Source organism: Fusarium musae, chromosome 2 (assembly GCF_019915245.1).
Source record: "Fusarium musae strain F31 chromosome 2, whole genome shotgun sequence".
Lineage (NCBI taxonomy): Eukaryota > Fungi > Ascomycota > Sordariomycetes > Hypocreales > Nectriaceae > Fusarium > Fusarium musae.
Window position 1 is genome coordinate 1,008,960 of NC_058388.1, and position 26,417 is coordinate 1,035,376.

At 38.4% G+C, this 26,417-nt stretch overlaps 8 protein-coding genes across 8 annotated transcripts; 3 read left to right on the forward strand and 5 right to left on the reverse strand.

Moving 5' to 3' along the window:
- Nucleotides 1-8,037: 8,037 nt before the first annotated feature.
- J7337_002278 (uncharacterized protein) lies at nucleotides 8,038-8,841 on the forward strand (the record flags this gene model as incomplete). The annotated part of the gene is made up of 1 exon (XM_044820010.1): nucleotides 8,038-8,841. One exon carries the CDS (start codon nucleotides 8,038-8,040, stop codon nucleotides 8,839-8,841), a length of 804 nt encoding a protein of 267 aa, XP_044684310.1.
- A 564-nt stretch (nucleotides 8,842-9,405) lies between these two features.
- On the forward strand, nucleotides 9,406-9,639 carry J7337_002279 (uncharacterized protein; the record flags this gene model as incomplete). The annotated part of the gene is made up of 1 exon (XM_044820011.1): nucleotides 9,406-9,639. The coding sequence occupies one exon, from the start codon at nucleotides 9,406-9,408 to the stop codon at nucleotides 9,637-9,639; it is 234 nt and encodes a 77-aa protein (XP_044684311.1).
- A 1,489-nt stretch (nucleotides 9,640-11,128) lies between these two features.
- J7337_002280 (uncharacterized protein) lies at nucleotides 11,129-11,545 on the reverse strand (the record flags this gene model as incomplete). Its single annotated transcript, XM_044820012.1, has 2 exons — nucleotides 11,129-11,390; nucleotides 11,436-11,545. 2 exons carry the CDS (start codon nucleotides 11,543-11,545, stop codon nucleotides 11,129-11,131), a joined length of 372 nt encoding a protein of 123 aa, XP_044684312.1.
- Nucleotides 11,546-12,599: 1,054 nt separating this feature from the next.
- Nucleotides 12,600-13,616, forward strand: J7337_002281 (uncharacterized protein; the record flags this gene model as incomplete). The annotated part of the gene is made up of 1 exon (XM_044820013.1): nucleotides 12,600-13,616. One exon carries the CDS (start codon nucleotides 12,600-12,602, stop codon nucleotides 13,614-13,616), a length of 1,017 nt encoding a protein of 338 aa, XP_044684313.1.
- A 137-nt stretch (nucleotides 13,617-13,753) lies between these two features.
- J7337_002282 (uncharacterized protein) lies at nucleotides 13,754-14,294 on the reverse strand (the record flags this gene model as incomplete). Its single annotated transcript, XM_044820014.1, has 2 exons — nucleotides 13,754-14,185; nucleotides 14,241-14,294. 2 exons carry the CDS (start codon nucleotides 14,292-14,294, stop codon nucleotides 13,754-13,756), a joined length of 486 nt encoding a protein of 161 aa, XP_044684314.1.
- Nucleotides 14,295-15,265: 971 nt separating this feature from the next.
- Nucleotides 15,266-17,779, reverse strand: J7337_002283 (uncharacterized protein; the record flags this gene model as incomplete). The annotated part of the gene is made up of 2 exons (XM_044820015.1): nucleotides 15,266-15,478; nucleotides 15,728-17,779. 2 exons carry the CDS (start codon nucleotides 17,777-17,779, stop codon nucleotides 15,266-15,268), a joined length of 2,265 nt encoding a protein of 754 aa, XP_044684315.1.
- Nucleotides 17,780-21,802: 4,023 nt separating this feature from the next.
- J7337_002284 (uncharacterized protein) lies at nucleotides 21,803-22,888 on the reverse strand (the record flags this gene model as incomplete). Its single annotated transcript, XM_044820016.1, has 1 exon — nucleotides 21,803-22,888. One exon carries the CDS (start codon nucleotides 22,886-22,888, stop codon nucleotides 21,803-21,805), a length of 1,086 nt encoding a protein of 361 aa, XP_044684316.1.
- Nucleotides 22,889-24,924: 2,036 nt separating this feature from the next.
- On the reverse strand, nucleotides 24,925-26,021 carry J7337_002285 (uncharacterized protein; the record flags this gene model as incomplete). The annotated part of the gene is made up of 4 exons (XM_044820017.1): nucleotides 24,925-25,454; nucleotides 25,510-25,622; nucleotides 25,854-25,925; nucleotides 26,008-26,021. 4 exons carry the CDS (start codon nucleotides 26,019-26,021, stop codon nucleotides 24,925-24,927), a joined length of 729 nt encoding a protein of 242 aa, XP_044684317.1.
- Nucleotides 26,022-26,417: the final 396 nt, after the last annotated feature.

The window sequence follows — 26,417 nt, forward strand, 5'->3', positions numbered from 1 at the left end:
AAAAATAGTAAATTATTAAAATAATATATATAGTTTAGCCTAAGTATTAATTAGCTATATTTACTTTTAATTTATATTCTTTATATTACTTTATATTACCTTATAATCTAATTTAATCTATTACTAACTTACTAAGCTAGCTTTAGCTTACTAATATTTATAGTTTTTTCTTTAATACTAAAACTTTTATTTTATAATTTACTTTTTTATTTCTTTTTTTCTTTTTATTTCCTTTCCTTTACTTTATAATAGCCTTTAATTCCTATAATATAATATTTATATTATTAATTTAACTACTTTAATTATATATTTTAACTTTATAAATTATATCTAGTATTAGCTATTATTATTACTTAATTTAATAGCTATAATAAAGGCCTATTACTTTATTAATAAATCTTAATTTTACTTTAAGTAATTAGCTAAGTCTTTTAAAGCCTTTAATTTACTTATAATAATTAATATAATAAATATATTTTATATATTTAAAAGCCTTATAATATAATTAAAGATTATAAGATTAACTTACTATATTAATATTAATTTATTAATATATAGTAAGTTTTTACTTATAATATTTAAATACTAAAAAAAAGTATATAAATTACAGATATTATTAATATTAGTTAAATTACTATTTATATAAGTATTAACTACTATAATAAGATAGTTATAGCTATTAATACTAATTATATAATATAATATCTTTAAATAGTTTTTATAGTTTCTAGCTTATTTAAAATTAGGCTTTTAAAATTAAAGCTTTAATATTAATTACTTTAACTAGGTAATAATAAAGAAAGCCTTTAGCTTACTAAAGCTAAGGAAAATATCTTTTTATACTTATAAATTAAAGCTACTTATTTAATTAAATTATAAGGTTAAAGGCAGTGCTATATAACCTTAATACTTACTTTTAAAGTTATTATATTTTTTAATATTATATATAATACCTTATATATAATATATTAAAAAATAAGTATTATATTATATTATTTTTATTATAAGACCTTATTAGCTATACTTTATATATTATTATAAAGATATTTTATCTTTTTAATATATAGTTTAAGTTTAAAGTATTTTTAATATTACTAAAATTACTTTTATAAAGATTTTTCTATAAATTAGCTAAAGGCCTAGATATAAAAAAAGGTAATAAATTAGTAAATAAAGCCTTTATTAAAATATAAGTAAGTAATTATATTTTATTTAATATAGTATTCTTAGTAAGAATACTATAATATAAAATATATATAAGTATTTAATAAAAGACTTAAAGTTAAAAGAGTTAAAAAAGCCTAGCTAACTTTAAGAACTTATTAAAAAAAAAGAGCTTACTTTAGCCTTTAAACTAATTTAGTATAAAAAAGCAGGAGATTTAAAAAGATAAAATAAGCTTTATATTAAATAAGGAAAAGGAGCCTTTTATTAATATATATTAAAAGCTTTTAAAAAGGCTTTTTAGCTTATATATTAATATAAAGAGTTATCTATATTAAGATATAATTTAAGATATAGAAAAAATATACCTAAAGAGTTATAAACTTTCTTAATTATAAGTAAAAGTAGCTAAAATTATAGTAAAGGGTTATTAAATCTTTAAGTATTACTAAATATATATTTATAAGTTAGATAAATATAAAAGATTCTTAAAGATTAAAGTAAGGCTAGTAATTTAAAAAGATTAATAAGTAAAAGATAGCTAAAATACCTATATAGCTACCTTAATAAAGATATTATTTAAAGTATTAATAGTAATTATAACTAGGTTTAATTATAAAATACTTTAATATAATATAATTAATATATTTATATAGTTAATATTAAATAAAGAAATATATATAGAAATACTAATAAGTTACTAAAAGCTTAATATAGTCTTAAAATTATAAAAAGCATTATATAGATTAAAAAAGTTACCTTTCTTATAGTAAAAGCATTTTAAAAAAAGCCTTTTATAAATAGGCTTTTACTAAGTTTTTAATAAAGATTACTATTAGATTTAGGATAATATAATATTTTTTTTTTATATAAATAACTATATTTTATATTATCTAAAGAAATAAGAAAATAAAGTAAAAAGCTATATAAAGAAGCTATAAGATATATATTATATTAAAAGAAAAAAGACCTTATAATAGTTTTTAGGAATTAAAGTAGTAAAAGATAAGCTAAATTATTACTTATAGCTCTCTTAAGGTATATATATTAATAAAATATAATAATTATTCTTAGAAACTTTACTAAAATATAAAATACTAATCCTTATAATATAAAAAGAGTTATTACCTTATATAGAATTATTAAGCCTAAAAAGTATTAATAGTTATTAATAAAAAGTAAAGACTATTATATATATAGTAGTAATAACTTAGCTAAATATTGCCTTTATAATAAGCTAATTAGCTAGATTTAATTAAAACCCTAAATTATAATATTATAAAACTATAAATAAAATAATTTAATACTTTACTTAAATTAAAGACTTAATTTTATAATTTAAAAGTAATAATAGCTCTCCTTTTAATAGATTACTAGTAGCTTTAAATATAAGCTTTACTAATAACTTACTAAATAAGTAAAGCTTATAAGCTTATATTATATAATTATTTAAAGGAATAATAAGTTAGTAAGTAAATAAGTAAAATATAATAATAATATTAACTATAGAAGCTAAATTACTTACTTTATTATAAGTAATAAAAAAAGCTATATTTATAAGCTAATTTATATCTTTATTATAAATTAACTTAAATGTAAAAATACTTTAATAAAAGCCTATTAAACTATTAAAAGTAATTATATAATATAATAACTTATAGATAATTTAATTAATTAAAAAGGAATTAGTTAAGCTATATATAAAGCTATAATATATATAAATCTATAACTATTAACTAAAATAGAAAATAGTAAATAGAATAGTAAATATAATATATATTTTATTAGCTTAGCTAATAGCTAATAGCTTAACTAAAAGCTTTATAAATAAGAAATTCTAAAACTTTTTTAAGTAGCTAAAGCTTACTAATATTTTTATAATAAAATACTAATAAGAGGATTTAAAAATAGTTATATAAAAAAGAAATAAAATATATATTAAAAAGATATTTAATTTTTTATTTATATATTTATTAAATATAAAAAAAGTAAAGCCTTAATAAGATATTATTAACTTAATAATTATATTACTTAAAAATCTATTAAATATAAAAAAGATAAAGCCTTAATAAGCTATTATTAACTTAATGCTTATATTTTTAAAAAGAAACTAATTATAAAACTTTTAATTTACTATTTAAAAGTTTAGGGATAGTTAGTAATAGTAAAGTAATAGTTAAGTATAAACTAATTAAGATAGTTAATAGAAGTAATACTAATAAAAGTAATAAAAATATTAAAAATAGGATTTTCTAAATACTTATTAAAAAGAATATAAAGTAATAGCTTAGCTATATAAGAAAATATAAAAAGAAGATTATTATAAGTCCTTTTACTATTAATAAAGATATCCTTATAAATACTTAAGTAAAAGATTATTAAATAAAGGTAAGTTATAGTAATAATATTTTAAGTATAAAAAGATATAATAAAAGTAACTTAAGTAATAACCTCTTTAAGTATAAATTAGATATTACTTTAAAAAAAGGTTAGCTAATAAATTAATAAAGATTTAATAAAAATATATAAAAATAAAATACTAAAAAGTCTAAAAATCTTAAAAAGATATAATATTTTAAGCTTAAAGAGTAATAGCTAGATTAATACTATTACTAGAAATAAGATTATATATATATTTAATAACTATTTATTAAACTATATTATAAGATTTAATTATAATATAGGCCTACTAAACTTAAATAATATTAAATACTTTATTAATAAAATAATCTTAAATATATTTAATACTTAAGTAATAAGCTTAAATAGTATTAAAGAATTTATAAAGAATTAGTAAAATATTAATAAAAGCTAATATTAAAAGTAAAAAATATATTAAGCTATATTTTTTTTAATTATTATTATAAAAAATATAGTATTTTAGTAAAGTATTAATATAATATTAAAAAGAAAGGTTATAATAAATATTATAAATATAATAAAAATATAAAATCTTACTAATAGCTTAATTAATAAACTAAACTTCTAGGTTATAAGTAAACTTTTAAAGAATATTTATATAAAAGGAAATATAAAATATAATAAAAAAAATTAGTAAAAAGTTAAATAAAGTATTAATAAAAGCTTAATAAAGTAATAGAAAAATTAATAAAAGATTTTAATAAAAACTAAATAAAATATTAGTAAGAGCTTAATAAAAACTAAAATATTTTAAAGCTATAAAAAATAAATATAAGAAATTAATTATTAAAGTAATATAAGTATAAACTACTTTTAATCTTTTAGTAATACCTTAATAAAAATATACTTAATATAATACTTATTATAAAGAAACTAGTATATAATATTATTAATTTTTATATATTAAAGAGGGGTATTAGATTAAAATAATAAAATAATTACTTATATTTAGGTAATACCTTAGCTAGTTATTAATAAGCTAAGGAATATAGATATAGAACTTCCCCTCTTTTTAAGAAAGGGAATAGATAACGAGCTTTTTAATAAAAGGAAGAAGGTCAATATAGCTGCTAAAGGACCTACAGGCAGTACTTATACTGCTTAATTAAGGCAGTAATTACGCTACTTAAGGCAGATAAACCTTAACTAATATTAACTCCTATAATTCTAGCCTATTATAGGGGCCTTACTGTTTAAGCTATTATATAAAAAGTTAAAAGCTTAATAGCTTTAAATAAAGCTAATAGTAATTAAAAAAAAAAAAAGAGTTAATAGTATTAATTTAATAATAGTTAAGTAAGGTATTAGTATATATATATATATATATATATATATATTAACTACTTATAGAAGTATTTTAAAAGAATTATAGCTAATAAGTATTTTTTTATTAATTTTATTTTAAATTAAATTACTATTTTATATCTTTTTATATTAATTATATATATAAAGCTTTTTAAATTTATATATATATAAAATATATATTATATTTATAAATAATATAATAAGTTATATATTTTTTTTAATTAGCTTTAAGTCTTATATTATTAGCTAGAAATTTATAAAATAAGGAGTTATATTTATTTAATACTATTTAATTAATTATAGCTTTTTAAAAAGCTTTTTAAATATAATAATATTAATCTTAATACCTATTTACTTTAAGATATAATTATAATATATAAAAAGATTCTTAAAAAGCAGATTTTTTTTAAAAATATTTTTAAAAACTTAAAGCTTTTTATATACTTATTTTTATAAGTATAATTAAAAGTATATATATTTAGTAAAAAATAATTAACTATTAGTTTTTTAAAAATACCTATAAGTAAAATTAATTATATATAGTCTTATTTAGTTATATATAATATTAATATATAGTTACTTAATTAAAAGACTTAAAGTAATATTAATTAAAATAAGATTAATTATAAGGTAAAAAGTTAGCTTTATATTATTCCTTAAACTTTTATAATAAGGTCTTTAATTATAAAAAGCGCTTTTTAGTCTTTTCTTATAATATAACTTAATCTTATTTTTTTTTATTTTCCTTATTTTTTTAATCTTTATTTAATATTATAAATTAAAGAAATACTTTAAATATATTTAAATCTTTATATTATCTTTTTTCTTTACTTTTTATCTTTTTAGCCTTAACTATAGCTTTAATTTTAAGTTTAATTTTATTTTCTTTCTTTTTATATTATATAGCTTTTTTTTATTTTTTATTTTTTTTTTAAGCTTTATTATATACTTTAAAGTAAGTATTTTAGTTTTTACTTTAGCTTTTATTTATTTAATTACTTACTTATTAAAATATTAAGTATTACTTTTTTTTAAATTATTTTATATATTAAAGTATAAAAGTATAAGAAAAACTAAAACTTTAGCTTTTATAAAAAGTATAATACTTACTACTTTAAAGAAATCTTTTAGCTATATAATTTTATAAATAGTATTACTATATTAAAAAAGATAAAATATCTTTATAGTAATATATAAAATATAGCTAATAAGGTCTTATAATAAAAATAATATAATATAATACTTATTTTTTAATATATTATATATAAAGTATTATATATAATACTAAAAAATATAATAACTTTAAAAGTAAGTCTTAAAGTTATATAATATTACCTTTAACCTTATAATTTAATTAAATAAATAGCCTTAATTTATAAGTATAAAAAGATATTTTCCCTAGCTTTAATAAGTTAAAGGCCTTTTTTATTATTACCTAATTAAAGTAATTAATATTAAAGCTTTAACTTTAAAGGCTTAATTCTAAATAAGCTAGAAACTATAAAGACTATTTAAAAATACTATACTATATAATTAGTATTAATAGCTATAATTATCTTATTATAGTAATTAATACTTATATAAATAGTAATTTAATTAATATTAATAATCTTAATATTAATAATATCTCTAATTTATATACTTTCCTTTAATATTTAAATATTATAAGTAAAAACTTACTATATATTAATAAATTAATATTAATATAGTAAGTTAATTTTATAATTTTTAATTATACTATAAGGCTTTTAAATATATAAAATATATTTATTATATTAATTATTATAAGTAAATTAAAGGCCTTAAAAGACCTAGCTAATTACTTAAAGTAGGATTAAGACCTATTAATAAAGTAATAGGCCTTTATTATAGCTATTAAATTAAGTAGTAGTAATAGCTAATATTAAGTATAGTTTATAGAGTTAAAATATATAGTTAAAGTAATTAAATTAATAGTATAAATATTATATTATAGGAATTAAAAGCTATTATAAAATAAAAGAAAGAAAGTAAAAAAGAAAAAAGAGGTAAAAAAATAAATTATAAAATAAAGGTTTTAGTATTAAAAGAAAAACTATAAATATTAGTAAGCTAAAGCTAGCTTAATAAGTTAGTAATAGATTAAATTAAGTTATAAAGTAATATAAAGTAATATAAGGAATATAAATTAAGAGTAAATATAGCTAATTAATACTTAAGAGTATTACTATATATAATAAGTCTATTTAAATATATATTAATAATATAACTATTAATAAGCTTTTATTTTATTAATAAGAACTCTTTATAATAGCTTAATATAATAAAATAAACTATTTTATTATAAAATAAAAATATAAAGCTTAATAAGGCTATAATTTTACTTTTAATATTTTTACTTTTAACTTTTTTATTATATTTTAATATAAAAATACTTAAAATAACTTCCTTAAAGTATCTTAAAGTAATATAAAATATAGCCTTTAGTTTAATAGTAATTATACTTTTATAGCTTATTATTATAATATTATACTATTAACTTTTAGTAATTATATTAATAATATTAATATATATAATAAAGATTAATTATATTTATTTAATTTAAATTATTATTAAACTAGGCTTTAAAAGGCTACTTAAAGTAAAGTTAATAACTTTAATAGCTTTAGTAAGTTATTATTAATAAAATAAGTAAAAAATAGCTTTTTTAAAGGCTTTTAATTTTATATAAAGTTTATTATAACTATAGCTAGTTTTAAAGTAAAATTTAATATAATTTATAGTAATAAAAAATAAAAGTAAATATTTTAAAGCTAAATAGTATATTATAAGCTTATAAAGATATATATAAAATAGAGCTATAGCCTTTTTTCTTTAGTATTATATTATAGTAATAATATTTAATATAATAATATTATATTACTTAAAAGCCTAATAGGGCTTTTAGTATTATATTAAAGTAAATATAATAAAAAAAATCCCTTAAGATAAATTTTAGTATAGATATTAATTTAGCCTTCTGTACTATCAGGTAAAAGCAATTCCCTTGGCCCAGTGAGATTTGGCGGTTAAATCCAAATCTGATATTCTCGCAACTTCAAACTCAGCTCTTATGATTCCTTTGTACCTCAAGCGGAAATCAGAGACAGCCATAACAGCACACAAGCCATGTCAACATCTCCTAAAAAGAACCAAATCTCTGCTCAATATCTTGAAGCCGACAAAAGATGGACGGAGGGTCTGATCCTTGCGCAAAGCCCCTTTTGGGTCATCGCCGTGGCATTCGTAATGATGAGTGGTATCATCAACACCTGGAACGACGTTGATTATATGCTCTTCTCTATCACCGTCGCCTCACCCACGATACTTCTCCCAGCGCTCTTATCGAAGCCTGGTGGTCGTCCATGGTACCGCCGATACTGGGTAAAGCTCAACTTATGGGTATCAATCATAGTCTTCACGGGGACATACTTCATCTCACACTATTTCTTCGATCTCATGGGCATGCGATACATGTTCAACAACAAAGTGAATTTCAGCTCTGCAGTTGCTGGTCGAACGGGCGGCGAAGTTCCTTTGTTCTTGTATCCGCTTACGCATGCATACTTTATGAGTTACTTCACTTTCTTGCTGGTTGCAGAGCGCAAAATCGTTCGTCGACTACAGCTTGGAAGTATTGGACGTGTCTTTGTGGTGCTCGCGCTTTCATATGTCGTCGCGCTCGGAGAAACATTCTTCATGGCTAGCCCTCTTCTCTCAGACGTGTTCCTCTATGAGAAGAGAGATCGTATGATGAAAGTAGGAACTTTTGGGTACATGATATTCTTCGTCACTGGCTTGCCTATGCTCGGACGCGTCGATAGCCATGGCGAAGATTGGTCTCTCAGCAGAGTAGTCACCGAAGCCCCGGCTGCATTCACGTGTATAATTTTGTTGTTTGAGCTTTGGGCAAAGATAATTGGGCCTCTTTAATGGAGTTTTTATTAGCTGAGATGTTGGACAAACTGAACTCTGGGGGCAATATGGGGATACGGGGTGAGATCGGGGAAGTGGAGGAGCCGGTTCGACCAACAGACAGGGATTTATTACCATAGATTGCTGGCCAAAACTATATTCATCCTGTTCAACTTGTTGATGGTTACTCGGTTTAGTCTACAGCTTCAACAGCTCTTGGTTCAAAATAATTAGGAGGTGCGTTGGGGCATCTAAATACTAGCCGGAACAAGGCCAGCTTGTTACAATTTGGTGAATGTGTTACAATCCATCTAATAGCCAAAGTACCAGAACCACGCATGTTGATGAAGTGATGCTGTATTTAAACCCCACGCTACCACGGCCCAGGAACCGAAAAATATGTTTCCGAACCGATTCCCCGGGACGGGAGTGTGGGGGAACAACGCCATCCAACTTGGTCCAGATTCCCCCGATCAACGGACCTATTTACTAAGAATCACCAGCCAAGCCCTCTAACCTCTCACCTCATAAAGAGCCTCAATGAGCCTCAATCTCAGCCTCTAAGCCAACTTCAACGTCACCATGGCCGAGAAGTCAGATTTCCCAGATCTCGCAACAATCGCCTCAGCAGGCCACATCGAGGACGAGAAGAAGGCACACACAGCACACGATGGTGGTCACATTGAGGGAAACGCTCTTCTCGTTAACAGGCAGGGCGAGATTCGGAAGATTCCCGTGCCGTCGTCGGATCCTAATGATCCGTTACATTTCAAGCCGTGGGAGAAATATGGCCGGAAACCCTGCTCAGCATATTGAGCGCAAGGCATACGTTGAGCGTCTCCGACCTTGGTCTACGCCATCTTCTCAACCACTGCGTGTTATTCTGTTGAGCTGGAAGTACATGCTCGCGTCATTCTCGTCACCAGGTATCTTATACGCCGTCCTCACATCCTCAATCGCTCTTGGCTGTGGTGTTGGTATGTCCTTGACTTATAACCAAGTCCTCATGCAGTATTATCACTGGGAGGTTGTTCTTTGATCGGCCGAGGTAAAGAATGGAGTAGTCAACGCCAGCCTCTTTCGCAGCTTCGGCCATTGGTATGATCGGTGTGATTCCAATACCCCCCGCGATGAATATTGTCTTGCCAGGCCCAAACTCGAGACTGAAGTGGTTGCGTGGTCCCCGAATTAACACCTGGCTCCCCTTAACAGTGTTCTTGTGTATCCAATTCGAAGCACCAGTATCGTTTTGTCGAAGTACCGCTATTTGTAGGTGCTGAGCTTCAGAATGTTTTGAGCAGATGGAATATTGGCGATAACCAATAGTACCAGCCTGAATGTCGATATGTGATCCAGGAGACCACTTCGGGACCTTCCCACCATCCTTGGGATATAGCATCAGGCGGATGATCCTCTCTGTAACTCTTTCGACATTTTTAACGACCATCTCCAACTCTTCTGTCTTTGCAGAAGCTCGAAGCGTGGAATTGGCATTGGCTTGTCCAACATTGGCACGCATCTCATCCAAAGACGGCACATCCCATCAGATCTCGACTCTTTCTGGCCCACGACCAGCATGAACCTTACAATATTGAATCTCTTCGTATGGTGTCGTGGGCCTCAAGTTTGGTAGTCTCTCTTTCAGCACTGCAAGCTCAGTTCGTAAAAGAAGTCATGCAAAAGGTGCACCAAGACAAGCATGAATACCTCGTCCAAAACCAAGGTTCTGGTACTTATGCTGTCTATTAAAGTTCGGTTTGTCGGTGTTCTCGAATTTCGTAGTGTCTCGACTTCCGGAATTATATGCAACGAAGAGCTTCTCACCAGGTTGGACAGCGTGATCTCCGATCTTGGACTCTTCTTTGACGAGGCGCTCCATTCCGGTAATGGCAGGCTCATATCGAAGAAGTTCTTCAATCTCAGTGTTTCTTAATTTTTCATCTTTTGTGGCGGCGTCTCATAGATCGTGGTGTAATAGATGCGATATCCCCATTGAGAGGAGGTTGGTGGTTGTTTCGTGTCCAGCCAAGAGAAGTCCTGGGATCATGCTGAGATGCTCATAATCTGTCATCTCTACGACTCCAGCGTCTCTTTCATTCCAAATATGACTGATTAGATCGTCTCTCCGGTCTTTTTTGCGCTCTTGGATGACTTGGGCGACGTATTCGTGCAGATCCAATACGTCTTAAACTCGCTGCTCAATGCTCAACTCCTTGTTCATCTCAGTAATTCCTCCAAATAGAGATAGACATCTTCCAATCCATTGCCATCTCGATGGATCAAGGCCAGCAACTATAACGATAGTCTATAGGGGTAATGGAAGTGCAAAGTTGCTCTTGATATCAGCACAACCCTTTTCCACAAACCCGTCTATCAGATCATGCGCTGTTGCTCTCAACAAAGGCTCAAAACGCTCTAGTCTTCTAGGCATAAAGAATAATGCTACGCTCTTTCGCAGTCTATCGTGATCAGGGTTGTCATACGCGAGCAATGTCCCCCTTTCCGGGACCTTGTTTGCAAAGATTTGCTTGACTTGTGGTGGGAAATCGGGTACCGTGGGCCTTGAGCTGAAAACACTGGGTTTGTATAGAACTGAGACTATATCGTCGTACCGAGAGATGGCATAGCCTCCTAGTTTCTCGCTGTATTCTATACTTTGTGTTTCTCGGGCTATGGCGAGGTCCTTGAAGAGGTTTCTCGGGTTGCTGAAAGGGCACGTCATCGTGAGAATTAGAAATACTAACTTACCATTTCTTTAACTTATATATTATACAGTACTTTCTTATCAAACTATCTTATATGATTGACAGCGCCGATACTAAGGTATCTTCTCGTCCCGATCAGTTCGGCCGGAGCTATTCGTCGGAGTAGAGATGTGGGGCCGATTCCGAGAGTGTCGACCGAACTGAAGCCAACCGAACAATAGATATTGAGACTGGTGAATATCTTTTAAGTTCCAGTATCTATTCTGTTCTCTTATACGTTAAAGGTCGTTCTGTGGGTTCCTTAGCTCGATCTGTCGCCTGAAAATCTTCCTTAAAGAACTGTCAATGATCTCCGTATAACCAAGCTCTGTGGAGGTCTCGGCCAAGGTGTACTCCGACAAACGAGACTCGTAAGATATAATAGTCTCTTTTTCCCTTGATATTCAGGTGATAGATAAAGACTCTAGAGGAGGAAGAGTGGTTGCTAATTGGTAAGGAACCAAGCTTCCCAAGCTAACCACGCTGTCTTATCTCAGTTGAGAGTGTGTGTGTGTGTCAGTGAGTAAACTCACCATGCCCAACAGCGCTTCTAAATGTCTTCAATGCTCGTTCTTTGCGGCGGATATCTCCTCTTACTGAAACCCATCTCTCACTAGCAATGCATTGAGGCTGTAATTGGCTAACGTAACAATGTCGAAGTGTCTCTGAGGCACAGAGCTCTCCTACGTACTAAAGCTACATAGAAACATCGTTATCTCCATTGTTACCGATCGTCTACCTAGGGCTGAATCTTGTTGCATGAGTACCTGCGTCTATCAAATGTCTGTGGTCTTGGCGGCGTCTACGGATTTTGGGCAACTTATATCCGATGTCGTACATTCATCCATCCTGCGCTAACCTCGTCTCGTATTCACTCATATAAACCCAACTACACCATCGTCATGGACATATTCATCAATATTTCGAGTGTTTATAATCTAACAAAGAATATTTTTTTTATAAAAGAATATGATATCCGTAGTCTGTAGACATTAATCCAGTACCGTCAAACAATTACCTCTCAAAGCCATCATGACTGCAAACAACGCTGCATATCTCGTCGCCGAAAAAGCACCTCTCGAGGTGAAGCCAGCACCATACCCAGAGCCAAAAGATGACGAGATCATCATCGAGAACCATGCAGTAGCTCTCAATCCTGTCGATTCAGCTCAGCAGAGACTTGGGCCCTCCATCTTCCCATGGCTCAAGTTCCCAGCTATTCTCGGCTGCGATGTCGCGGGACGTGTCGCAGCTGTTGGCTCTGGCATCACCAAGTACAAGCTCGGCGACCGGGTTATTGGATATAACATGGGTACCTTTCAGGAGTATGTTCCTGCGAAAGAGTATCTATGTGCCAAACTCCCAGATAACATTGGCTTCGCAGAAGCAGCTGTGCTTCCGCTTTGTTTGAGCGTTGCTGTCAAGACTTTGTTCCATCCTGACTACCTTGCGCTTGACCTCCCTACCACAGAGACTAAAGCCAATGGAAAAGTCGTTCTCATATGGGGTGGATCTACCAGTGTTGGCTGTAACATCATCCAACTTGCAAAAGCAGCCGGTTTCGAGGTCATAACCACCGCGTCGCCCAAGAACTTTGACTACCTCAAGAAGCTCGGGGCCAGCCAGACCTTCGACTACAACTCTCCAACCATTAAAGATGATCTTCTCGCTGCAGTCAAAGGAAAGGCCGTGGCCGGAACTATAGCCAATGGCGGCTTGAACGTCTCAGTCTATCCTTCAATCGTGGAAGCCTGTGCAGCTGTAGCCCTGAGCTCACCAGACAATTGTAAGCTTGTTCCTCTTACAATGGTACCCCGATTTCCAGTCCCTGATAGTGTTGAGACCAAGTTTGTCATTCCCCTGGCGACTGATAAAGACCTTGCTTCGTGGATCTTTAATGATTACATCTCGGAGGCGTTGGCAAATGGAAGTTTTGTGCCGGCCCCTGAGGCAGAGATTGTTGGCCATGGGCTTGGAGGTCTCCAGTCTGCTTTGGACACTCTTGATGCTGGTGTGTCGGCCAAGAAGATCGTTGTTACTATGAAATGAGTAGTTGAAGAAAGTGCGGGAAGTGGCCTATCATTTGGTAGCAATGGAAAATAGTGCGATGCTTCATCATCAACTCTTTACTTGAGCCAGTATCTTCCCGTGACGTTCAACATGTTGACCTACACCCCTCAGGTCGATCACTTCTCACTAGCCAAAGCCTTAACAACAGCCTCAAGCGCCCCCCGATCCGCGCCCCTAATCCTATCAACCCTCCCATCCTTCGTAAACGCAACAGCCCTGCTCTTCACCCCCTCAACCTGCACACCCTTCGCAACGCCATTCTCAAAGAACACAAAAGTCGGCATAGCACTAATGCCATACTTGGCTGCAACGTCCTTCACATGGTCAGTGTTGACCTTGGCAAAAGCAAGTTGTCCCTCTGAGGCGTGAGCGTCTGCTAGGTTTGAGAACACAGGCGCGATGGCGCGGCATGGCGGACACCAGTCTGCGTAGAAATCTACCACGACGTGTGTGTTTGATGCGAGGACTGAGTCGAGCTCTGATGGGGCGGAGATCTTGTAGACTTTGCCGGATGTCTCGGGGATGGGTGAACGATCCGCGAACACGGCCTGAAGATGAGTGAGTTTTGGTGGTTACAATTGATTAGTGAGCTGGTTTACTTACCTGAGCAATCATGAAGAGAGCCAAAAGGCCGAAGACGATATAAATTGTCTCCATTTCGTTCCAAGACTTCGGTTACTACGTTGTTGAAGGATCACAATGAGACTCATCATGAGGTTGTGTTGTTCACTAAGGTAGCTATGAACAGGCATGACAAAGGTCGTATCACATGACCAACTTGGCACGCCATCAGCCAACGTCCAACAAGCAGCATCCCCATCGTGGTACGTAACATACATGGATAGAAATATTTCTACTTTACAAAGAGCTAGAATATTAACAATTGTTATTTGTCTCTTATGACAACATTGAGAAATAGTCAATTGTGTTTGTTTGGTGCATTGAGTGGTCTTAATTAGACAGCATTCCAAAGACTCGAAGACGATAACAGCGCAAGAATTTGCACACAACGGCAAATAATGTTGACATACAACCGATCTTGAAATGAAAGGACTTAATCCATGAGAAAACACAGTACTTACTCTAAGCTATACTTCTATCGCCTGCTGCAATTAAAATTGGATGTCATACGGCAGAGAGGAAAGGATTACCTTATAGAGATAACATTTGTCACTTGTTGACACGCAACTTGAAAATTGAGAAATTAAAGTCCTTTTATTATGGTCATGTCTTTCATCGTAAAGTCTATCCTTGATCCAATTTTTCAAAGATGCCAAAGGGGTATGATGAACAGAATCAGAATGCTCGCAACAAAACATAAACGCCTGGGCCGACCTCGAGCAGACGCACTCGCAGAGTTGGTAGTTGGCCAGCACAGTCAGTCAAACCCAGATCCGCATTGCCCCGTACTCCTGTCTTGCTATGCAATTCACTGACATTCCAACAACCATGTCGCCCCAAATGCTGCACTCCATCGTTTTTCACCCAGGTAACCGCTGGTTTTCCTGGCTCCCCATAAATCCTTGCGCTGTCCACCACTTTCTACATTTCTATTCTTCCTTCTGTATTGGTACCGTCTGACCCAAAAGTTATGTACCGAAGCGGGTATGTACTCCGGAAAGGTCTCATTAGGCCCAGCCCAGCATCTCGAGAGTTCCTCGAGCGTCCGAAGCCGCCATGCCACTGACTGCAAGCTGCTGGGCAAGAGGGCTCTTTCGAAGGCGCTGGAGCCCGGTGGATATCTTCCAGCTCTCCGTCTCATCGATAACGAACAGGTATCGCTTTCCTTCTCGGTTCGTGGCCCGTAGTAGGTGAAGGCCTTTGGATTTCCACTCTCCAGTCTGGCCAGTCGAAGACGTAATGTTAGTATCTCGAAATGTACGATTGCATAAACCAAGACGACAACAAGTTTTGCATGCGCGCAGCATCTCGGTCAGGTAAACGTCGGCTTCTTCACCTACGAGAGGTTGAGTTGCTCCACGATCGCGTGCCCGAGACGAGGCCATTTTGTAAAGCAAAGGGTTCGGTTTGGTACCGGGGGCGGGGGAGGAAGCAGCAGGCGATTTCAAGCAATGCGGGGGGCACCATACCTCTACTTGTTTCAGCGTCCAAGTTTTGACGTCCCATTCCCGCTGTGGTACATTTCGGACGTCATCATCGATGAAAAGACCTTCGGTTGTCACACGGAGGATCAGTCCGTCGGTTACAGTTCCAACACCCGAGATAAGTTGGCTGGCGGGCGTCTTGGAGAATTGGTTCATGAAAAGGTAAACACCTGAGATGACAATCTTGTCAGGATCCTTGGTTGAATAGGGACCAGCACGTGTCGAAAGGGGCGGTGTTGTTCGACCAGTAGTCTGCGATGCCGCCCACGACGACTCAGAACCAAGCGAAGACACAGAGCCTCTACGCTTCGGTTGCTGCTTGGGCTTGTCGTAGGGTCGATACGAGTTCTCCGTGCTGACACCAGAAACATTGGACTTGGCGGCTGAGGGAACAGGGCCAGGCTTTCGTTGAGAAGAAGCGGCGCTTGGAGGAGGCTTGGAAGTAGAAGAGGTTGTAGACTTGGGTGCAGCTGGTGGGCGACCGTTGGGCCACATGCTGATCTTCTCGCCAACGCCTGAGTAGGCATAGCTCATACGTTGTCGATCAGCAGTTTCCCGTGCAGCTCGTTCTCTTTCAGCCTGCTCCTTCTCAGCCTTTTCTTTCTCGGCCTTTTCCCTCTCGATCCTCTCCTTCTCAGCCTTCTCCTTTTCTAATCTCTCCTGCTCTCGCTGTTTCTCCAGCTCCTTTTGTTTCTTCTCTTCTTCTCGTCGCTTGGCCTCCTCGGCTTCCTTCTTCCTCAAAGCCTCTCGTTCAGCGGCAAACTTCTTGCGTCTTGCTTCGCGCTCTTCGGCTTCCTTTTTCTTCTTCTCCTCAAGTTCGCGAGCCTCCTTTTCTCGTTGTGCTTCTCGCTCACGGGCTTCCTTAGCTTCCTTCTCCAGGCGTTCCCGTTCTCGTCGCTCTTCCTCGAGCTTGATGGCAAGTTCCTTGGCCCGCTGTTCAGCTTCGAGGCGCTCCTTCTTATCACGGGCCTCTTGCTCCTTGCGCTGCCTCTCCTTCTCTCTTTCTTGTCGTTCCTTAGCGTCCTTCGCCCTCAGCTCAGCAAGTCTCTTTGCGGCCTCTTCACGTCGCTTTTGCTCAGCTTCCCTGACTTTGCGCTCTTCCTCCTTCTTCCTCATCTCCTCGCGAGCCTTTTCCCACGAACCCTTTTGCTTTTCACGCTCAGACTTTTCAGCTTTGGGTACAGGAGCCGGCTCTGGTTCTGCCTCTGGCTCTGGTTTGGGTTCAGGTTTGGGTTCCGGTTTAGCCTTGGGCTTTGGTGGAGGAGGGGGGGTCTCAGCGCGAGGCTTTGGTGGAGGTGACGGCTCTCTTGGAGGATCTCTTGGAGGGTCTCTTGGTTTGGATTTGGACTTCTTCGATTTCGGTTTCGGGGGTGGCGTTTCAGGAGGCGTCTGTGGTTGAGGAGGTCGAGCCTGGGGAGGTGGTCGAGGTGGCTCGGGTTCATCTCGCGAAGTGGGTTGAGGCTCTGGTTGCGGAGGAGGAGGGGGCCGTTCTGAATGTGGCGAGCCATGCCAAGATGTCTTGGGACCATCATGAGGCGGTGGCCTTGGGGGGGTATCATGATGAGGCGGTGGAGGAGGAGTGCCATGAGGAGGAGGGGGAGGGGGCGCTCCAGCATTTGCTGAACGGAAGCCCGAACTCCATCCGCCTTGATTATCACGGCCAGAATTTCCCGGACCGCTAAAACCACCTCCACTACCTGGAAACCCCTTATCCTGATTTTGGAAACGACCAAGAGCCCACGCACCGAAGCCAACACCCACAACCAGCATTGCCATTGCCATGTTTCCTAATCCATGGAAGCCTTCCCACCACGTACGGAAAGCAGGCGCCAAAGTCTGGCCAAGGACCACGAGGATCAGAGCTGAAGCGAATCCAGCTGCGAAACTGTTCACATTCGGCTGCATAGATGGTAGGTACAAGAATCCGCCTCCAGAGGAGTGCTCGGGAATAACAAAAATGTCATATTTTCCCGGAGGCAAGCCAGAGCCCTTTGGCACTCCGCCATGAGGCGGAGGCGGCGGAGGGGGACCGCTCATTCTCGACTGTCAGCTCGAGTAGGTTTTGTTCTAATATTGGCTCCTCGGACTATGGAATTTTTGGAGTCGCGAACGCAGACGAAATCGATTGTTTAGGGGAGTCTCGAGGAAGCCATTAAGGCTATTCAGTGTGATTGGAACTACGAACAGGTCAGCCAACGCCATCCACATGTTTCGACACAATGAGCGGCAACCTCTCAAAGCGACTGAAGTCGAGAAGAGAGGATTGAGAGTCGACAAAGACTTCCGTTCCCGAGTGGCTGGGGCTGGGTTACGGCAAATGAAAACGAGGTTGGACAAGACAGGACTCACGCAAGACAAAATCGGGAGTGCAGGGGATTGGATCTACTCGAGGATCCTGAGTACAAAAAACCGGACGTTGCAAAAAGTATCGGACAAAGAGCAACGAAACAGAAGCGACCGCTTGTGATACAAAACGACAAAGCCCTACTTGCTCCAACTTCGTGCAGGTACTGAAGGTTTGTACGGCGAGTCGGTCAGGTCAGGAACGGACAAGCGAGGCGAGGGAAAAAAAAACCAGGATGTCGAGAGTTACGAGGAAAGGAGGAAGACACAGGAGGGAAATGGCTCGGCGGTCGTTGGTGGAGATGAAGATGGAGAGCGGAGGCGGAGGCAAAGGCAGAGAAGACAAGGTCGAGGTAGCGAACAAGAAGGAGTGAGTGCAAGGAAGCACCATGAGGTGCCACCTCCCCAATTGTTTACTTCCACTTTGGGGAAAGCTGGCTGTGGCCCCGGGCGGGACGGGTGATGGGCCTGAAGGTATGAGAGTACATTGTAGGTACTTTCAGCCCCTGCTGCAGTTAGTCCAGGGCCACGAGACGCTTGAATGCTAGCCCAGCCGCGCTAAATTTCACCCCGCCAGCGGTGCACGTCTTCATCAGCCCCACCTTCTGGACATCGTCACTCACTGGTGGTTTTTAACTGGTGATGTCTTAACCTATCAGTTGGGAGAGACTAGGAACCAGGATCCAATGCCGCGGTTTTCAACGACTCGAAAGGTGGCTTTTCTGTCCACGCAATTTGGCGAGGCCACTCGTTCGTGGTACGATGTTTGAACTGGGCTGAGTGGACAGTACAATGACATGAGTTTGATCTGTCAGGTCAACTCTATCTTAATGGGCAAACCGGCCAGGTTCTGTCTTTGTTTGATCTTGAAGAATCTCATGATATCTCGCTTCTTACCCAGGGCGAAACGATCTCAATATCTGATTTACGTATTGAAGCTCGATAGCCGAGAGGTATTCCTCACAGGAGTTGAGAGGTATACCCGTAATCCATGAACTTTGAACATGCTTTTTCCATGGTCATTTCCGTTACTTCCACTGGTCCAACGGTCAAGCGGCCTTTTAGCCCCCAGCGTTCCTCGTCTTCATTTCCCCTCAGAACATGACACCATTCAAAGCTGGGTCTCCCCTGCTTGTCAACCTCTCAACATCTTCTATTCTCAAGTCTATTCCTTCGCACAGTTCCTTGTGCAACTCCTGTGGCTTACTTTCACGAGAAGCATTGACTGGACCCTGTGGATCAAAGGTACGAACAGAACAGAGCTCGAACGTAGAACAAGCGAGAGCCCAGGATCAAGAAAGAGGGGAAGTTGAAGATATCTGGCGTCTGGCTCCTTCGTAACTCTGTGGCCAATTCGCGCTGCAGCAAACGGGATTGTCCCCGCCTGCCGATCTCATCAGCAACAGTATCGTGATAGGCATCCAAGCTCTATGATTTGAAACGATTGGGCTGCCATTGATATCGCTCTCTTGTTCTGCAGCAGTGGTGCACCTTTCTTCCCACAGCATGTACGCGTGTTTTGCCTCAATGTTTTGACCAAAAAACCACTGCAGGATCTCGTATGTATCCCCCGCCTCAACGCAGATATCTGTCGTCGAGCAACATCCGTGATATCTCCCGCATCGGCAACTAGGCACTTGATACAAGTTCCACAGCTCGTGGGTAAAGAGTCCAAGCTTCGGTACCGCCTGTCAACCCACATGTGCAAAGTTTGCACATCGTCACCGACAAAACGCAGCAAAGAGACTTCAAACTAGCAATGTCGGCATTTTCACCGCTCTGAATGTTGAGGTAACTGATATCCGCATTGGTGGTCTAGGCCTCACGATACCCTTGTTACGGCTTAGATGCGATGTCGCGGCCTCCTCTTTTTTTTGCCGACTGCCTGTCCACGGTTACATAGAGATTGTACCACTGGGTACTACAGCACCAATGCCACGGATGCGGTGCTTGTTCTTGTGGAAGTGGTAAAGCCAACAAATATACTTCCACTTCCCCGATTCCCGCGGTAGTAACAAAGTCTACAGTACGGTGTAGAGTTTCGTCCCTGAAGCCGGCAAACTCTCTTGGAGGCGACCAATTGCCGACGTCATGCCGCTTGGATGCAACCCAGAGGGTTTGCTTTCTTCAGAGGCTAAAATAGCTGTTACGAAAGGTCTCAGTGCTCACCAGTTTCAGTGCCTAGTGATCAAAATATTTAGGTAAATTTAGCTTAAGCTTAGGGGACTCTTTGCTAGATTTATTTTGACACCCTATATCAAGGTTCGGTGTTTTCTTGCCCTGGTCTCAGTGCTCAGAGTGCATTTCTTTCGGGGCACGATTTGTGAAAGAGGAACAATGCATTGTGAAATGTCCGCAGCTTCCGCAGTGCCAAGCAAAAAGAGGAGTGGCTGTCCGTTCATCGCCTCACCGCTGAGGCCCTCTATCCACCACCACCCACCTCATTTTTTTTCTCTCTCTGTATCTTCAGACATAATTTCCCAGCCACTTCTAAATGCAAGTAATCAATTTTACGAGAGGATGCATTGTTCACTGCGTGGCTCCAATCATGACTTGTAATTCGTTCAGTTCGGATCGAGTCCTTTTGTGCAACCAATTGGTGACTGACTCGAAAGCGTTCAGTTGACCACGTTTATTTCGCCGTTGCCTGGCAACCAGAGATCAGCAAAATACAACACTGTTGAACCCAAGAAAAAGAAAAGAGAAACGCGCTAAGCTCGTGACGACGTCGGCTAGTGACGTAGCTACGCCACTAAAAAATTGAGCCTAAAGGACCGGTGGGACGGTCTGAGTCTCAGTTATTCCGCTGTATCTGAGCATGAAGTCAGATCTCATCAGACTTCGCCAATTCATGCGAAGAGACCAAGGAAGAGGGAAAAAGATGATAGTATTTGTTGTTTACTCATTTCTCTCTCATGTGATGCTCATCTCATAGAGCGGCAGACATCACTCAGTCACTATCACTCAAAGGTTGTCACCCTGTTCGTTTTGGTTAGGTGGGCTGAAGTGACAGGCTCAAGTCACCATGATGTACCTCTGTCGTACCCTCTGCAACCCAACCCAGGCCCATCCTCATGCAACGTGGAACGGTCCGGCGCGCCAAGGAGAGCTTGACTTGTCCATTCTGATTACCCGTCGAGTCGGATCATCTCCTTACGAAGCAAGCTTTGTGAATTTTTGTTTTCACTGTGACGGTGATACTGCGATGTGAAGTGGTTGAGTACTACTAAAAAAGCACGAGATGTGATGAGAAACAATGGCTTTGAGATTAAGACAAACTCGCGCTTCAAGGAGGAGACACACGGCTGTCTATGGAGAAAGGGTCCTGGTGGCATTAGCTCAACATAATCTGCTGTAGACAAGGAACAAGGTTTCACTTCACATGCTGCGTCCTGTAAACTTCCATGTGCTCTCAACGGTGATGCATTCAGCCTTCATTGCCTGTCAATCTATTATTACTTTACTTTACAAACACCAGTTCGGTTTATAAAGCACCCTACAAATCAGAGCCCCAATTCAATCCAATTCAATCCAAAGCCACACAAGACGCCTTGCATGCCCATATCAAACGTTCCCCCATCGATTCTGTACCAGGAATGTCGCAATGTCTGCAACCCATGATAGCCCATTAGATAATACCCTTAGAATCCAAAGCCACCAAACGGCGACTTGTACCACAAATAGAACCAGCTTTACCAGTAGTAGGAGAGGTAGCTGTCACATTTTCTTGATCCGGTTGTTCGCGACCTTCAGTTTGGCCCCTGTGCGATCGGTGTCCTGGTCCAGTTCATCCAGTAGACGGATCTGATCTTCGACCTCTTCATGGATTCGCTCGCCCATCTCTCTTTGTCGTCGAATAACTGCAGTGAGCTGTTCAACAGCAAGATCTTGGTTCTGCATTTCCTCCTTTTGTAGTTGTAGCACTCCCTCGTTGCCCAATTCTCGTGTCTTATCAGTCTCTGGCAAAGGAGCACCAAGAACACGACCAGCAGGACGACCTCCCTTCAGTAGTCCAGCTTTGTCGGTTGCTGAGGCCTGGCCTTGACTTAAGCCGCCTCTTCCTGAAGCTGATGTGGAATTGGGCATGCTGTTGGAAAGCTTATCTAAGCCCTCGCGTTCCATTCGAGCTTGGGAAACTAGATCCCGGCGGCGCCGCAGCTCACCCTCGCCGAGTCGTTTTGCCTCTTGTATCTTTCGTAGCCCATCCGCAAGTGTTGCGATCAACGTTCCACTTCGGACGAGAACCCTTTTGGCCGCTGCGCCTGCTTCTGCGGCGACTGTTGAATTGCCATTATCTACAGCAGCATCTCGTCGCGATAGACATTGTCTAGCCTCGTGAAGATTCTGCTTCAGGTCTCGGTGAATATCCAGCCATGTTCCTGGATCAGCAGCACCAGCGACGGCACTCTTAATCATACCGCCCGCTGATATCGCCGAGTTGGTGGTGCTCGAGCTTGGCAGGTTCAGGAAGGCTCTCCAAGCTGATGTGTCGCGCCATCGTCGATCGGGTGACTCCGCAATGGCTCGTAGATATTTCTCAAGTCCTGCCTGGCGGTCTCGGGTCAATTCGACTGAGTTGACAGTCGACTTCAACCAGTGTTTCGCTGGTAGGGGTTCCGGTGGCGGAGCTCCAACTTGTTGCGTCAGAGCCTGATGGAGGGCATCGAAGTCTGAGTATCGCTTTTGGACGACAAAGGAGCGCAGAGGTAGTCGAAGAGTGATATTGTAGAGTGTGTAAGGTTTCTTGGAGCCTTCGTCGGAAACGCTCGTTGAAGGAATGGCGATTTCTGGCGGCGGTGCCATGTTGATTGAAGCTTGGTTGTGGTGATGATTCTCGGAACTGTAGAGTGGTTCTCGATTCAAATAAAATGTATGAAAGAAAATGATACTGATGCTCGGCTGTTACGTGGTTAAACGGCGAATGTTGTTGATTGTGTGAATTAAGACATGAAAGACGATAAATGCGTCATGGTCATGGCGTCTAAAAAGAAGCTGCCTGACGTATTCGTACAGCTTATTATGCATTGGATGCCCGGGCCCAGAATGTGTTTTAGTTAGTCCTGGTGGCTGACCGTCGGTGAAGGTCACGGCGCTCGGCAATTGGCAGCACTAAACTACAATTGGCTGCGCATGCGACCTGTTGCCAGAGTGATCCACATCTAAAGTGAAGGCCTTTGAGCCTCAAAATGCAATGTGAACAAGGTCATGTGAGAACCCATGATGACCTATCATGGTGATAGCAATGATGAAGAAGACTTTAGTTCTCATTTTATTATACGTGGTCTTGTGCAAAGAGTTGTGGATGCTCCAAGCTTTACTTTTATACCTGTGATTTGACAAATTGGTATTGAACATGAGCTAAAACAACCACCATCTCCGCGCCAATAGTGTCCGATGCCCTTCAGTGGTTATTTCTGCAATAATGACGAATCTTGGAGTACCTCCGGCTGAGGTATGTGAGTCATATCTACATCTAGAGCAGAGGGCATAGATACTCCTGTTAATCACATTTACAGACAAATACGTTGACTGTGTGAGTCAAATAATGTTTCAATTGAGCGGCCATGGTCGAAACTCATGAGCTATCAATGCCATTATATGCTTCAATCAGTAATAGCCGAGCTGTATATGCCAGTTTTGTGATTGTAACTATCTGAACTAAATTCTTTGATAATGTAATCTGACATTGAGCAATGTTCTCGTGATCGACTGATACAGCACAATCATACACAACACCCAAACCGGTTTCGAATCATGCACTTATCTTCAACTACAATCATTCTGATGTTAGATACCTGATCATAGGTGATATGAAAGGATTTCTGATTACGAAACATTGCGCTTGAAGAATCACTTCATAGTTTCATAACAAATCGCTTCGCATCCTGCCATTGTTCTCAGGCTCTAATTTACATATCATACGATGGTCCCTCTTTGGTGGCCTTGATAGAACACCCAAAAGAGACTTGGTTTCTCTCGGATCCGTTCTTCAGTATAGATCGTGAAATTACATCAATCAACATACCTTAAGATCGAATGGTCGTGGCAATACCCGAGAGACCTACATGAATGATAATAGGACTTGGAGGAGCAAAGACAATTTGAAGTCTGTACAAGTGGATAGACTGATCTCACTCATATCATGGCCTTACAGGAATATCCTGCATTTATCGCATTTTCCCAGGGTTCTGGTGGCATACATAACGAGCGTGGCTTGTAATGGGCAACTGTCCTGTGCTTCAACGTGTTCTTCGTCTTTGTAAACGATTCTATAGCTCTGACAATCTGAAATTGGGCAGAACTCTTTGGGGCAATCGTTCACCTTGCGCTCAAAATGTATTGGTAGCATATTATTCCACAGGCTGTCAGCTTGAATATCATTTATATCACACTCCAGCCCAAATAATGCTTACTTTGGGTATCTCGACAGTTTATGTACAAAGTCATCACATTACGCTAACAAGTCAGATCAGCCATGCTTGTTTCTATACTTCCCCAGTTTGACTTTGACTTTCATGGTCTCGGCTCGTCCCGCTCCCAGTTGCTGGCCACAACGTTACCCGTAACACGGCGACACAAGCTCGAGTGTCCAACAAGATCAATTTTTACGCTCATTCTCGAGTACTCTATGTGAGTCCCGGAACAAGTACAGACACAACCTTCGCTTCTAGAGCCAAATGCTGTCCTCCATCAGCTCAGCGAACTCCTTTCCCAAAGGGTTTGGGTCACAACTCCATATCCATGTCCTGTTTAACTCGTGCCAGAGAAACCAGTGTCACCCCAGCCCAAATCGTGGTCGCGTTAAGTACATCTTCCAGCCTTCGATGCCATCAACAAGTCTAAAAGGTCTCTTGGTCATCGAGACCCTCGCCCTCAGCAGGAATCTCGAATCCTTCCTCTGTTGAGTAAAGGATAGTTTGGATCTGCTTTACGAGGCCATCCTCTTGCTTCTCCAGCTCAGGGTCCTCGTCAACGGCCTGTTGAACAAGTAGCTCAATATCCCGCAACTTGCTGAAATAGAAATCTCGTTCCCTCTCCAGACCTGTGACGGTCTCCTTCAATGTGGCATTTTCTTGCTGAAGAGCTGCGGTAGCGGGTCCAGCGGCCTTTGCAACTCGGGGTCCACCACTGGGGGTACCGCTTCCCACGCGGCGAGCGGCGCCAGTGCTAGCAGCAGGTCGGGGTGCGGCGGCTGCGGGAGGCATTGAGCCACCTTTTCGGCGGGCAACGGCATCGTACTCGTGGTCGGGGAAGTTAAGATCCCAAAATCGCTTTGTCCACTGGAGGAACTCGAGGTTGTCCTGCATCTTGCACTTGATAAGTGCGGAGACAGGAATAGGCTTGTCAATTTGGTGCTTGGTAAAGGTGTCTAAAGACACGTCAGCATGTTGTTTGTTGGCAAAAGTGTAAAACGAATGACTGACTTTGCAAGACCTTGAAATTTTGAATATACAAGTATTCAGAGTTCACATTGAACTTGACCTTTGACATGGGGACGTCCATGTAGATACTGTCAAAGACCTGGCAGAGGGCAGCACTAGAAAGGCGGTGTTAGAAAGTGTCATGATGTAGATGATGATGCGTGCTTGTGTGGTGGTTGATATATCAGGATCGACATCCATACGAATCTCCCCGGTAGTGGTCGTGATAGTGATCGCGGGGTTGTTTGGTGTTGTTGATAATCCCTTGCTTCGATCATGGCATGGTGCAACACGACGCAACGATCCGTGACGAGGGGGCGGGGCAAACAAAAGATGGATGGACTCACCCAGTACCGCATTGCTCAACCTTCGTAATGTTAAGCTGAAGGAGGCTGTTGAGCCATGCAACTAGCTCTTGTCTGTGGCATTATGTATTAGTATGTAAACAATATTTGGAGGTAGCTAGCTGTCTTGTAAACAGCTCCAGATGGCATCACCAACCTCGACTCGCCCATTTTGATCTGATTGTTTATTTGTTGTAGGGTGTAGTGTATTATTCGAATTCGCGAGAGCGCAAACAAGCGACGTAGGAGAAGGGCGAAAGGCGTTCGTTTCTAGAGGATATCGAGTCGAGAAAAGAAAACAAACTGAACGAGGGCGCAAAAGGGAAGCTAAGGAGATTGCGTTCGTCGGGTTAAGTTGGGGAGAAATTAAAAGCAACCGTCCTCGCGCTGATTCCACGAAGTTGTTCATGGGTAGCCTGTCGCCCAATCAACCAACCGGTCGTTGGTGGGGGGTACCCAGAGGGACCAGCGCATCCGCTGTGTTATTGCTGATTGTGTTTGGCACAGAAGGTACCGCCACGTACCGCAACGCTAGAACCCCTCCTAACCCCCGCTACGTCCCCTAGA